At 35.2% G+C, this 11956-nt stretch overlaps 2 protein-coding genes across 3 annotated transcripts in view; one reads left to right on the forward strand and one right to left on the reverse strand.

The window, feature by feature from the left end:
* LOC113233569 (lysosomal thioesterase PPT2 homolog) overlaps window positions 1-2559 on the reverse strand; it is a 28629-nt gene extending 26070 nt beyond the window's left edge. The window contains exon 1 of one of the 2 annotated variants that reach the window (XM_026468720.1): window positions 2384-2559. In XM_026468720.1, the coding sequence (XP_026324505.1) occupies window positions 2384-2518 (135 nt within the window). In that variant the 5' untranslated portion in view covers window positions 2519-2559. The remainder of the gene's footprint in view (window positions 1-2383) is intronic. The other variant, XM_026468711.1, reaches the window with a different exon arrangement.
* Window positions 2560-5844: 3285 nt separating this feature from the next.
* Window positions 5845-11881, forward strand: LOC113233390 (HEAT repeat-containing protein 1). The gene is made up of 3 exons (XM_026468514.1): window positions 5845-5932; window positions 6016-7199; window positions 7342-11881. Exons 2-3 carry the CDS (start codon window positions 6034-6036, stop codon window positions 11879-11881), a joined length of 5706 nt encoding a protein of 1901 aa, XP_026324299.1. The 5' UTR covers window positions 5845-5932; window positions 6016-6033.
* The last annotated feature ends 75 nt before the right edge of the window (window positions 11882-11956 follow it).

Raw genomic sequence — 11956 nt, forward strand, 5'->3', positions numbered from 1 at the left:
TGTTAAAGTTGTCTTCTTATCGGTATTTTAGAGGATATATCATGGAGAGTGTGGGATGGAATTACATGATTTAATTCCGCCTTCCCCTTTCCATCATCAGGGGACTAGACGTAGACTTAGGTTCTACCCCCAAGTTGTGAATAACCCAAGGTTTCGCACGAAGTGTTACGCTCACACATTTATATGGCGAACGGCTATGGAGTGGAATTCTCTCTCATCAATCTGCAGGCAGGCAGACGTGTTCCCTGAACGTTATAACTTGGACCTTTTCAAGGCGAGAGTGAATAGGCATTATTTAGGTGTGCGTGCTCCAACGTTGACCTCATCGTCACTTTCCATCAGATGAGATGGAGGTCAAATGTGCACTTACATTTGTATTTAAAAAAACCAGCAACTTCAAAACCGGAACGCAGTAATGGTCACATTACGGCTTGGCAGATATGCAGATAAGGGTCAGGTAGCAGCACTTCCCTGGACGAACTCTTTCACGAGGAGCTCTACTGCTACTAAAGTGGTGCTTTTTGTCTTGCAAAAATGCAAAAACAAGACCAAAAATGCAAGACCAAAACAATGGTGCAGCTCAGTATGTGTAAAATAGACTAAAATAAAAGATACCTAGATAGTTTTTAGTCAGTAGCAAAACATAATATTTGTCAAAAAAGTTATACCTGCTGTGTTTTAGTGAAGAATGTAGGCATAGCAATAATCAGATGCCTAACCTTTGATATGTACAAACGACTAAAGTGATGAATATGGTTTTGAATTTGCTTAGATAAGTAGCAAATTGAATCTCCGATTCGGCAATAAACAGTTTTAAAAATAGTCTTTTAAAATGTGACACAATCCTCTCATTTCCCCATAAAGCCTTGTTGATACTTTAACCTTGGTCTCAAAAAATATTAAGGCAATATAATTGTCATGCAGTTAATAGGTACTGTTTATAATGTAGCAACTCATTTACTACTAGAAACACATTTTGTATAGAAATTGACACTAAAAAATCAAGTATAGTCTCATTGCACTTGGGCAAGCACGAGGAATACAAACATTAAAGTCATATTATCTCTTTAGTCACATGCACTAAATAACTATAAACCGAGGACGAGTCTATGTATAAACATTGAATTGTCAATATCAACTCATTCTAGATACTCGTATATACCCTAAAGACGGTAGTCTGCTACATGCATCGCTGGGCATTTCCAGAGAACAAAAATGTTATGAGAATGGACACCTTCCGCTCCTCTCTAGATTTAGATACAGCACCGCACCCCTCACATTGACAACAAGGTTGTCCGCAAGTCAGTTTCACGTTAAGACGGCTTTGACATTTGAATATTTTTCACTTATTCATTATGAAACTTGTACGTTAATATATAACATCATTGTATGTTACTATTTATTTACAGCTTTGATATAGGCATATCAGCTTCAAGCTGCTCGCCTATTAAATAAATAACGCACACACTCAACATAGCCCCGCACTAGGGAAACCCTGTGTCGCGGGTACCATGGACACACACATAGACAACCACAAATTACACCCAAACTCACGAGAGAAATAAATGTAAGCCACACAAACATTTCTCCCGGCCCAGGAATCGAACCTGGGACCTCTGCGTGGCAGTCCGGCATGGTAACCGTTCCGCCACGGAGGCAGTTAATAATAAATAAATAATGGTCGCTGTTTATTTAGATGATAATAAGATAATCTAATAAGATACAATAAATGAGAGGAGTTTTTTTCGTCTTCTCTAAGTAATGAAAATAATTACATCATCTCTCTCATTCTCATTTGTGAAGCAATTGTTCCCCAATAGGCTAGTAATAGGAACAGATATAACATGTGTTATATTTTGCTATTATTTAATACTACTAGAATTCTTAGAATCTATTTAATACTTTCTATGTGCAGAAATCGAGGAGCAATTGGTCCATGGTTAAATCACCTAGCAACACTAAATAAATTCAATTTTGAATTTTTTTATTCAATTTTTAAATTTATATACCTTTTTACATACAGTGCAACACAAACAACCTCTGTTCAGATCGTCGATCTGTGTTGTCATCCATATAAAAATGGAATTACAACCGACATGCTCCCGACTCGACCCACAGCCGATCTCTGTGTGTTTCACTCTTTACATTGTTAAAAAAATAATCTGTTTCTGTAATAATCTGTGTATGTACTCTGTTGTTGTAGATTCTCTCCTCAGTGATTTTAATTTACTGGTCAATCTTTGAATTAAAAACGCGAGCGTTCCTCAAATTGGCATTGGCGGGTTTACCGATATGGTATCAATGGGGTTTTAACATTATAAAGTAGAAGCAACGCACCTACTACTTGACATTGGCGAAACAGTATAATGTATTTTATTGTTACCTCTTTTATTCGATGTCCAATCATTTCCATAGTGCCACTTCCAGTCATGATTCCATGAATTAAAACTACAGGCTTGTACGTAAAACTAGGCACTACACATATTGCGAGCGCGAAAACCAGGATGTACAAAGTCATTCTTTAAAATTTCATTCCGCGCGTGAACAAAGACTGATAAAAACGTTTGTGTTTCTATGGATTTAACACGATTTACTTAATAATAACAAAGTTTAATAAACACAATTAACGTCACTTATGTTTACTGATGTCCAAATTGATAAAATCGAAGGACATTATTTACGTAAATAAATAGCATTTTACAAAAACAACAACAACAAGCAATATACATGCATTCTATTTTTTTGACTATTTTATTTTGTTGTTTTAATTTGTTTTATGACCTGGGATTCAAGTCTTTTAGTCGAATTTTTTTTTCTCATGCGCAGGGATTCCAGCATTTTGAACACCAATACGCATTTGTTATATTATTAAACTATTTATTCAAACGCTGCTAAATGTCACAAGAGTATTTCCACAAACAAACTACACACGTACATATTACAAATACTACTGAAAACTAACACTTAAACTAATTACAATGTCAGTTTTTTCCAGGTTTTAAAATACTGTTATTGCCGGTTTATACACGCCGTAGAAATCTGCCGCAAAGGCGTTCACGAGTCTACCGCTTTGCGTTGCGGAGAGATTTGCGCGCATCCCCATCATCTTTGATTTGATTGCAGTGGACGCGTGGACGCTGCTACTCTGTGATTGACCAGTGGTGCTGTTCTCCGCAAACGTTCCTTGTTACTTGCGTGGAAATATCAAGCTTGCTAGATATCAAACTCACGCAACGCAAAGAAATCCAACGCTAAGCAAGCGGCCGGCGCAAGCGAGCAACTCGTGAACAATCCTACCTGCTGCGTACGCGACAGATCTTGGCGTATGAGCGAAGCGAGACACTCAAACAAGAAAAAAAACGCAAGTGAAAGACTCGTGAACCCGTCATAACAGAAAATGAAACAACTTTCCTAATAATCGTTGTTTATTAATACATTATGCAACGATTAAAAAATCATTACAGAAAAGTAATCTTGTCGTCATAAAAAAAATTTTAAGAATTTTTGAAAAAAATAAATATTTTCCGCTCATTTCTTACAAATAAACATTACAATTCAATGTATTTACTCAAACATAGGCTATTCTTAGAATGATAGTTTAATAAATACAAAATTAAATTGTGTAGATTTTTGGGAACTGTCACAAGCATAGATTTAGTATATCTATGATCACAAGAATCATCCATTTTAAGTCTATTAAAACGCTATTATAGGTACAGTCACACATCAAGCTACACATTGACGTATCGTGTTCCATTGCACTGGAGGCGATTTTCGAACAAAAATGTGTAGTCTGATGTGCTGTTGTCCGTGCTTTATCCATCCTTTAAGACTTTAATAGACTTTCTATAGTCTGTCTCTTTTTAAGATTGAGTAAAATTACAGTTCATGACGCAAAAGTTAGTAATTGTAGTTGATAAATATTCTATGGAGTATTAATTGAATGTTAGTTACGCTTATGCAATAAATAGCCGAATTTGTTTCATTCGGATTATGGCCCATTGTTCGTCCAACCGTTGTTGTTAAAATGTAACGTCAATAAAAAATTATTTCGATACTAGTAGGCCAACTACCAAAATAAGAACGAAGAAAGCTTTAACGCAATTTCGAGAATGGCTTCGAGAGAACCTCAATTAAGTATTCAAGGAGAAGCAATAGCTGGTGTCCGTGAAGCGCGCAATCTAGGTCTCATAATAGACTCAGGGCTACGTTTTGAATCTCATATAGCAGAAGTTGCTCGTAACAGTTTTTATCGCCTAAAAGTTTTATATAAGATGCGAGATTATCTCAGCACGGATTTGCGATTGAAATTGGTGGAATCTTTGATTTTGTCTAAATTTAACTATGCAGATACAGTTTATGGTTCTCGTCTTCTGTGTAAAACTAAAGCATTAATACAGCGAGTTCAAAATGCATGCCTAAGATTTTGTTACCCAATACCTCCTAGAAGTCATGTGTCGCCATTTTTAAATAAAAATAAACTATTAAATATGTCTTCACGTCTGTATGTACATTTTGCCACTTTACTCTTTGGTATAATAAAACATAAAAAACCGTATTACATACATAAAAGTTTAATATGGTCTTCACAATTGCGTCTTTGTCGGCTAATTGTCCAGTGCCACAGAACTGCAGCATTTCAAGGAAGCTTTAAGTATGCCGCGGCGAAAATCTGGAATGATTTGCCTCCTCCTATTCGCGACGTAGCTTCTTTATCTGGCTTTCGCAAAAGAATTAAAGAGTTTACGCTAATAGGGCAAATGAACGGCATCAATCACTAAAGCCAGTTGTTAATTTATTTTAGTATAGTTATGACTCGGACATTATTCTTATTATTATTATTATTAATTTTGTTATTTTATACTGTCACGCTGCATATTGTAATAATTATATTATAAATTGGGTATTGTTATTTTAAATGTTTAGGTTACGGATCAAATCCTTGTTATTCTTTTTAGTTTTTGTTAAATAGGCATAGGTATCTACCTCTTCTCGGGCTCCAGCTGAAAATCAGCGCTGTGGCTCTGCCCAGCATTAAGCTGAACTGGCTAGCCTTTTCGGCTATTAATTATGTACTTAGTAATATTTTTTATTTTTTTATTTAAATTTAGGCTAATGTTATTATTACTATTTGTAATAGCCGAATAAATGTTTCTTTCTTTCTTTCTTTCAATTAGTAAACATTAGAAAGTTGTAACATTCATAATTTTTGAAAAGAAAATATTTTTGACAAATTTTACCTTTTTTCACAATCTAATCGAGAACAACTATAGATATTATATCTCGTTCTTGAATATGCGATGGGCGATTGTTGCAAAAAAAATATCGAATAAATCGATAGTTGCACTATCCTAGATACGATTTCACATTTTGTCGTCTTTGCAAAAAAAAATTATCTCCTGTATTACTCTACTCTTTGATCTGCATAATACTTCCACTGAAATACTTTTATCCAAGGTTTTGAAATAAATAAGCAAAATGTTAGTTAAAGTTACGATCGTTTCATACATACATTAATTAGTTGACTTTAAACGAACGCGTCCTATTTAACAGTTATTAAAAAAATTATAGTAAACGCATTTTTTTGGTCCGAACTATACAGATATATCTACTATACTTGCGACAACTATCTCTAATTAATCAATTTTAATTTATTTACGTGTATGTTGCAACATATATGTAGGTGATGTGATTAAAGCCAAATACAGAAGCCAAATACCCAAAAAAAAAGAGAATAACAGATACTAATCGCACGTGTGCGTGTCGGTGACACTCGGTGAGCCAAAGTGGCGCAAATTGGTGTATTTTGAATTGAAAGTTTATTATAATTTGAAAGTTTTCATGACTGCTACTGATTTTTACATCTCTTAACTTAAATTTTTATATAGTCACGAAGTAAAGCTGAGTAACGCTTTAATTTACTGACCATTTGGTAAACAATCAACTTTGTACTAGGTAAACGTCGTGTCAGGTTATCTTACCTCACTTTTAACAAACTTGTGGTGAATTTTACAGATTTGAACAAAAAGAAGCATGGCTGCAACATCGCTAGCCGAGCAGTTGCAAAAATTATCGGTTCCACAAGCAACAGTGTACAAAGATGACAAGAAAAAAGCATCTTTACTGTTTAACCCTAACGAAGCCGCGGCTAAAGATCGCGACACGTTTTACGAAATCGGTATCAGCGGACTTAATGAACTAATATCTCTATACGAAGGTTTCAGACTGTACGAAGATACCCTCTTTAGTATATCGTCAAAAGATTTCGAAAGAGCTGTGCAAACAAAAGAGGTGAATGAAAATTTAGATCAGACAATAGAAAAATTTTTACTACAATTGTCACCATATTTACTCCTTCAATCTGCTCATAAAGCTTTAGAATGGCTTGTGAACCGTTATCATATTCATCAATACAATGTAGACGCTGTTATGGCTTTGATTCTGCCTTATCATGAGACAAAAATCTTTGTTCGATTTGTCCAACTTTTAATAATCAAGAAGTCTTCAAGGTGGGTGTGGTTGAAACCTATTCAAAAGAATGGTGTTCCGTTAACAAAGCAAGTTATGTACAACCAATGTGTTTCAAACCCTGATACTTTACATTTCATAGCGAAGAACACTTTGAAGTATGTTCAAGAATATGGAGAGAGAGCTAACCAGTTGAACACTGTATTTGCTTACTTTTGCTCAACAGCTATTGGTGCCATGAATACCAGTAAGAAAGTTACTGAAGGAATGATTAGTGCACTGTTGCCTACACTGGTGAAAGCCTTAGATTCACCCATATCAGATTTTCGTTCATCTGCCTATGTTGTACTCGGCTTCTTATCTACTAAAGCCAAGATAAAAACTGATACTATAAATGTTATTGTTGACAAAATGTTGACTACGGAATTTGACTTATCATATGATGTTGTGTTACTTATAAATTTACTGTACACAAATCAGGAACATGTGACAAAGCTGTCTGATGTAATTCTAAATGACATGTCAGATGATATTATGATCAATCTATGTGAACATTTGAAAAAATTAGTAGAACTCAAAATTAATATTCAACCATTCGCTCTGGCATTGTTGTCTGGTATTTTGCCTATTATTTTGAGTGATATTGAAGAGTTTAGACGGTTTTGTCAGTTGCCTGTTATATTGATTGATGAAGTAGACTTAAAAGGACAGCAACCTGAGAAGATAATCAAGTAAGTCTTCATAAGTAATTTAAAGTTACAATTTATGATAACTCACTGCATATCTAATTATTTAATGTTTCTTGGTTGTAATTATACTCTTTTTTGTTTTAATACTCAGGAGTTCACCTCTATTTAAAACATTCGTTTTCAGGTGCATTCTTGACGCTTACCACCCAAAAACTCAACCATCTGGAAACAATGTTGATGGAGATGAAAGTGATGTTGAGATTATTGCAGATGAAGATGATTTCTCATTTAAAATACTTACTTGGTTCTCTGCTCTACTGAAAAACATTGAAGTTAAGTACCCCTTAGAGTTTGACAAGGTCATCAAACAAGAAATGCGCTCTGAAGGTAAAAAATCTACAATGAGACAAAAAGCATTATCAAAAGTATTAACCTTCAAACCTGCCGTAGCCCATAAAGTAGGAGGAACTTACCTATTTGAAAATCTAAACCATGTTAACCCTGACCTGCGTGTAGAAGCAGTAAAATACATTGCTAAAGAGTTTCATAGCTTGAAAGCAGAAAATATTGACTTTGTTAAAGACTCAGTCATAAACAGATTCAATGACGACAATCCTGCTGTAGTGGCTGTTACTTTAAAAATACCAGATGAGTGCCTGAAAGAAGTATTAACTGATGTTGATCTGACTACCACATTTGTTAAAATTATTTCAAAAGGTGTAGGTATCAAAAAATGGAGACCTGTTGTCAAAGAAGCTATTCTTAAATTTTGTTCTTTAGATGTCCTACCAGTCAATCATGAAACTGTGTTAGCTCTTATACCATACCTATTTCCTCAAAGCAAAAATGCTGCTGAAATTACTTGGCATATTATAACATCATCTTGGGGAAAGAAATTTGGTTTTTCTAAGCACTTAAAAGGTATCACTGAGACTTTTAAAGATAATGCAGAAGTGTTGAATCAGGCAATCTTCAGAATTCTATTTATTGACAGAACTGTAAACTTCGATGACATATTGGATATTTCCCAACTGAACAAGGACAGTACAATTGATGTATGTTTCTATTTACTTCTAAAATCTTGCTCATTTAAAACTGCTACAGTTGAAGAAATCAATAATGTACTGAATCTACTATTAGAATCTGTAGAGAATCGAGCAATAGTGGCCAGTACTGTTACGCAAGCTTTTGTAGTAGAAATAATGCCTGAAATAATTACACTAACTTGTCAGAACAAGATCTTGTTTGAAACAATTGAATACATTTTCTCAAGAATCATTGATGATATGAATGTTACGGGAATTACAACACCTTGGTGTAATGTATGTGAATCTACTGATACTGTTCTTGTCAGACGATTATATGAAATATGCATTACGGGTTGCGCTATTCCCAGTTATGCTGAAAATTATTCTCAACTGCTGCAGAAACTGTTGGGCAAATTCTTTACCGACCCTAAAGACAAGTTTGAATTCGTGGCTAACTTTGCTTGTGGCCATATTCTATATGCCACTGATCCCAAAGATATCATAAGTCCAGAACTTCAACTTCGAACTATGAAACTGTTAAGTAATTTTATAGCTGCTCAAGATAAAGCAGAATGGCTATTTGATTCAGATGTAGTCATTTTATTGATATTATTTAATCTCAACAATCCTATATCAGCAATTCGTCAATCTGTGATTGATTTCATCAATGACTTGCTCAGGGAATTTCCTAAAGAGAATCTTGTTTATGTACAGCTATTAAAAGAGTTGATGGCTCACAAAGAAGAAGTTTTACTAGACAATGAGCAAATACTGCATGTCCTTAATACTATTCTTACCCAACAGTCTATAGGAAACAAATTATTTCGGAAGAACTGCTTGCTGAAGTTTGCTGGTATTTTAGCAGGACAAGCTCCTGCACATATTAAATCAAGTTTCTTGAATATTTTGTCTCATCTTAATAACTCAAATGCTTTCACGCACATTATCCAAAGTTTGAGTTCAGTTGAGAAAGTTTTGAAACAAAATGAAAATCCAAAATTTGTACTCAATATTTACGAATCAAATTTACTGAAAAGCGTTTACAGACATATTAACGAATCAACGGTGTCGGCTTTCGCCAATGATGAAGTTTGGAAGTCTATCGAATTTGGCCTAAAGGAGTACAGAGAGTGTATTTTCGAAGTAGATCAAACATTTACAAGCCCATGCGTACAAATTTTGAAACAAATTGACGAAGACATGTTCAAAAAGGTTCCCGAGGAAAGAACGAAAGTTTTGGTTTATTTGATTGCCGCAGCAGGTGCGTTCAGTAACAATCCGACTATATCGAGTGCTGCTTCGAAATGTATCAAGAAAATTTATGTAAAATTTTCAGACTTTTATCCCATATTTGAGGGAATGTTGAATGTTAAAGACCCTGCAGCCAATGTACCAAAAAAGAAAAAAACTACAGCGGTAACCCTTCTCTCGTATCAACTGACCGAAACTAGCGAATGGAGACTAGGAGTAACGCTTCTGGAATATGTTCAGAATAAGAAGAAAATGTCGGTAGATAACTCTTTCGTAGCTATCCTATTCCAATTACTGAATAGGTGTTTGAGATTTGAAGAGCAATCTTATGTGGAATATACAAAGCAATTGATACTGTCATCTCTTTGGTATTACTGCAAAAAATTTGTTAATGACACAGATAAGGATCAACTGAAATCATTGAAGTCTGTATTTGAAGTAGAATTAATAGTCCAATGTATTAGGGGTACTCAGAATCCTCAGACACATCACCATGCATTAATTCTCCTCTCTCATGCTGCATATATGATGCCAGAACAAGTCCTCCACCACACAATGGAAATATTTACTTTCATGGGCTCATCTGTTCTTAGACATGATGATGCTTATAGTTTTCAAATTATTACGAAGATCATCGAAACGTTGATACCAATTCTAGTAAAATTGGAGAAGAATGTTGAAGATTACACCGAGAAAGAGTTGAAAAAGTTACAAGACCGGGTTGTGCCAGTTTTACGCATTTTTGCTGATGTCGTATTACATGTCCCTGAACACCGACGATTACCATTGTTTAAGAAGCTTATAGAAACACTGGGACCGAGTCAATTTATGTGGGTTTTCCTTGCTTTGTTGTTGGAAACCCATGTCGCTCACTTTAATGAGTTGAAGAAAAAGAATAAGTCTTCTAAAAGGACACTGGCCGACCAAGATGCTCCAATAGATAGACTAGATTTTGGGCAAAGTCTTTTACTTGAATTCCCTGCTGAAATTGGTATAGAAAACTTTATAAAATTAATTACTTATGCTAAAACTTTGCCTTTGCAAAAAGATGAAAATGAAATGGACACTGATGTTGATCCAAGTGATATATTCAGCGTTAACGGCCATACGGCGATTCAAGTGCGGCATTTCATATATGTCGTAATAACTTTTATTAATACCTGTCTAGCTTCTTCGAGGTTTATACAGCATTGTAGTCAAGCAGCAGACATCAAGACCCTGGAAAACCATTACAAGACAATTATCGTTAATATTTTGACATTCATTCAGAGTATTTCAAAGGTCAATGATGAAAGGATAGAGAAATACAGAAGGGTAATGTTGCATCACAGCTATGATCTCTTGGATCATACTAACAACTTGCTGTCTGCTCCTATGTTTATCTCGGTAATTCGAGGTTTATTGAAGCATAACCTTATGACAGTAAGAAGAAAATCTATGGAATTGCATAACTCTAAAATCCAGTACAATCCAGAAATGTTCAATGATGTCTCCAAGGAGTTAATATTTTCCTTATTACCTGCGCTATTGGACATTGTGAAGACACTTGAAAACAATGATAACTGCCTTGATGACATCACTGCTCAAGAAATGGAGTTAAATCAGCAGACAGCTCTTCTTTCGCTGAAGTTGCTCACAAGAATGTTGGCATCTGATAATCCCGAGCCATTTAAACCAGTAATGGAAAGTATCACTGATTACACATGCAATCCAAATATTTCTGGACAGGTTACGGCTTCTGTCGTTTTGTGTTTGGCCGAGTTGTGTGGAAACTTGAAGGTCCATGCTTTGTCTAGTCTTCGAAGATTTATGCCCGCCCTTATCAAAGTTTTGAAGAAACAACGTAAAACCGAAACACCAGAGTTGGTTCTTCTAAGTACAGTAACAGCAATTTCGAAGATAGTCGAAAGTTTGCCACTTTTCTTGAGTCCGTATCTTCAGAAAATTTTATACGAGTACTCAATCTTGCTAGCTAAATGGCAGAATTATGATCAAGAATGTAGTAAAGTGTCAGCTATAGTAGCAAAGTTGTCGCATATCAAGAAAAAAATTGCTAGTTCTATTCCTCCTCGAGTTTTGATTCCAGTTGCGAACGAAACTTACCAGTTGCTTTTGGGGAAAGAAAATTTTGATGCTATTGGTCCAGTGATGTCTGTACTGGCTGATAGTTTCGGGAATGTGACTACTGCTGACTTTACGGCGCTGCAGCTAGATTTGACTACTTTCTTCCTCTCTGCTTTACAACTTCGCAGTGACACTGTAGACAAGGACGTTGACCTTGCAGTTATTGATAGAGCTGAAGATCAAATAGTCAATGCTTTAGTATGCCTAGTATTGAAGCTGTCAGAAACCAGCTTTAGACCATTCTACTTCAAAATTTATGACTGGGCGATCAGAACTAATGTTGAAGGTCATAAGGACAGGACTATAACTTTCTACAGGTGAGTTAACATGTTACTAAAATGTAGTAGTTTTAGCCATTGACTTACAAATAAATGGACGACGGGTCTAATACAAAAA

The sequence above is a fragment of the Hyposmocoma kahamanoa genome, unplaced genomic scaffold, assembly GCF_003589595.1.
Source record: "Hyposmocoma kahamanoa isolate Upper Pololo Valley unplaced genomic scaffold, ASM358959v1 102, whole genome shotgun sequence".
In the NCBI taxonomy this organism is placed as follows: Eukaryota; Metazoa; Arthropoda; class Insecta; order Lepidoptera; family Cosmopterigidae; genus Hyposmocoma; species Hyposmocoma kahamanoa.

What these genes read in the sequence shown, in the direction of transcription:
- LOC113233390 (XM_026468514.1), top strand. Translation starts at nt 6,034, where the DNA reads ATGGCTGCAACATCGCTAGCCGAGCAGTTGCAAAAATTATCGGTTCCA. An exon ending in CAACCTGAGAAGATAATCAA is followed by an intron (nt 7,200 to 7,341) that starts GTAAGTCTTCAT and finishes ATTCGTTTTCAG; the next exon opens with GTGCATTCTTGACGCTTACC.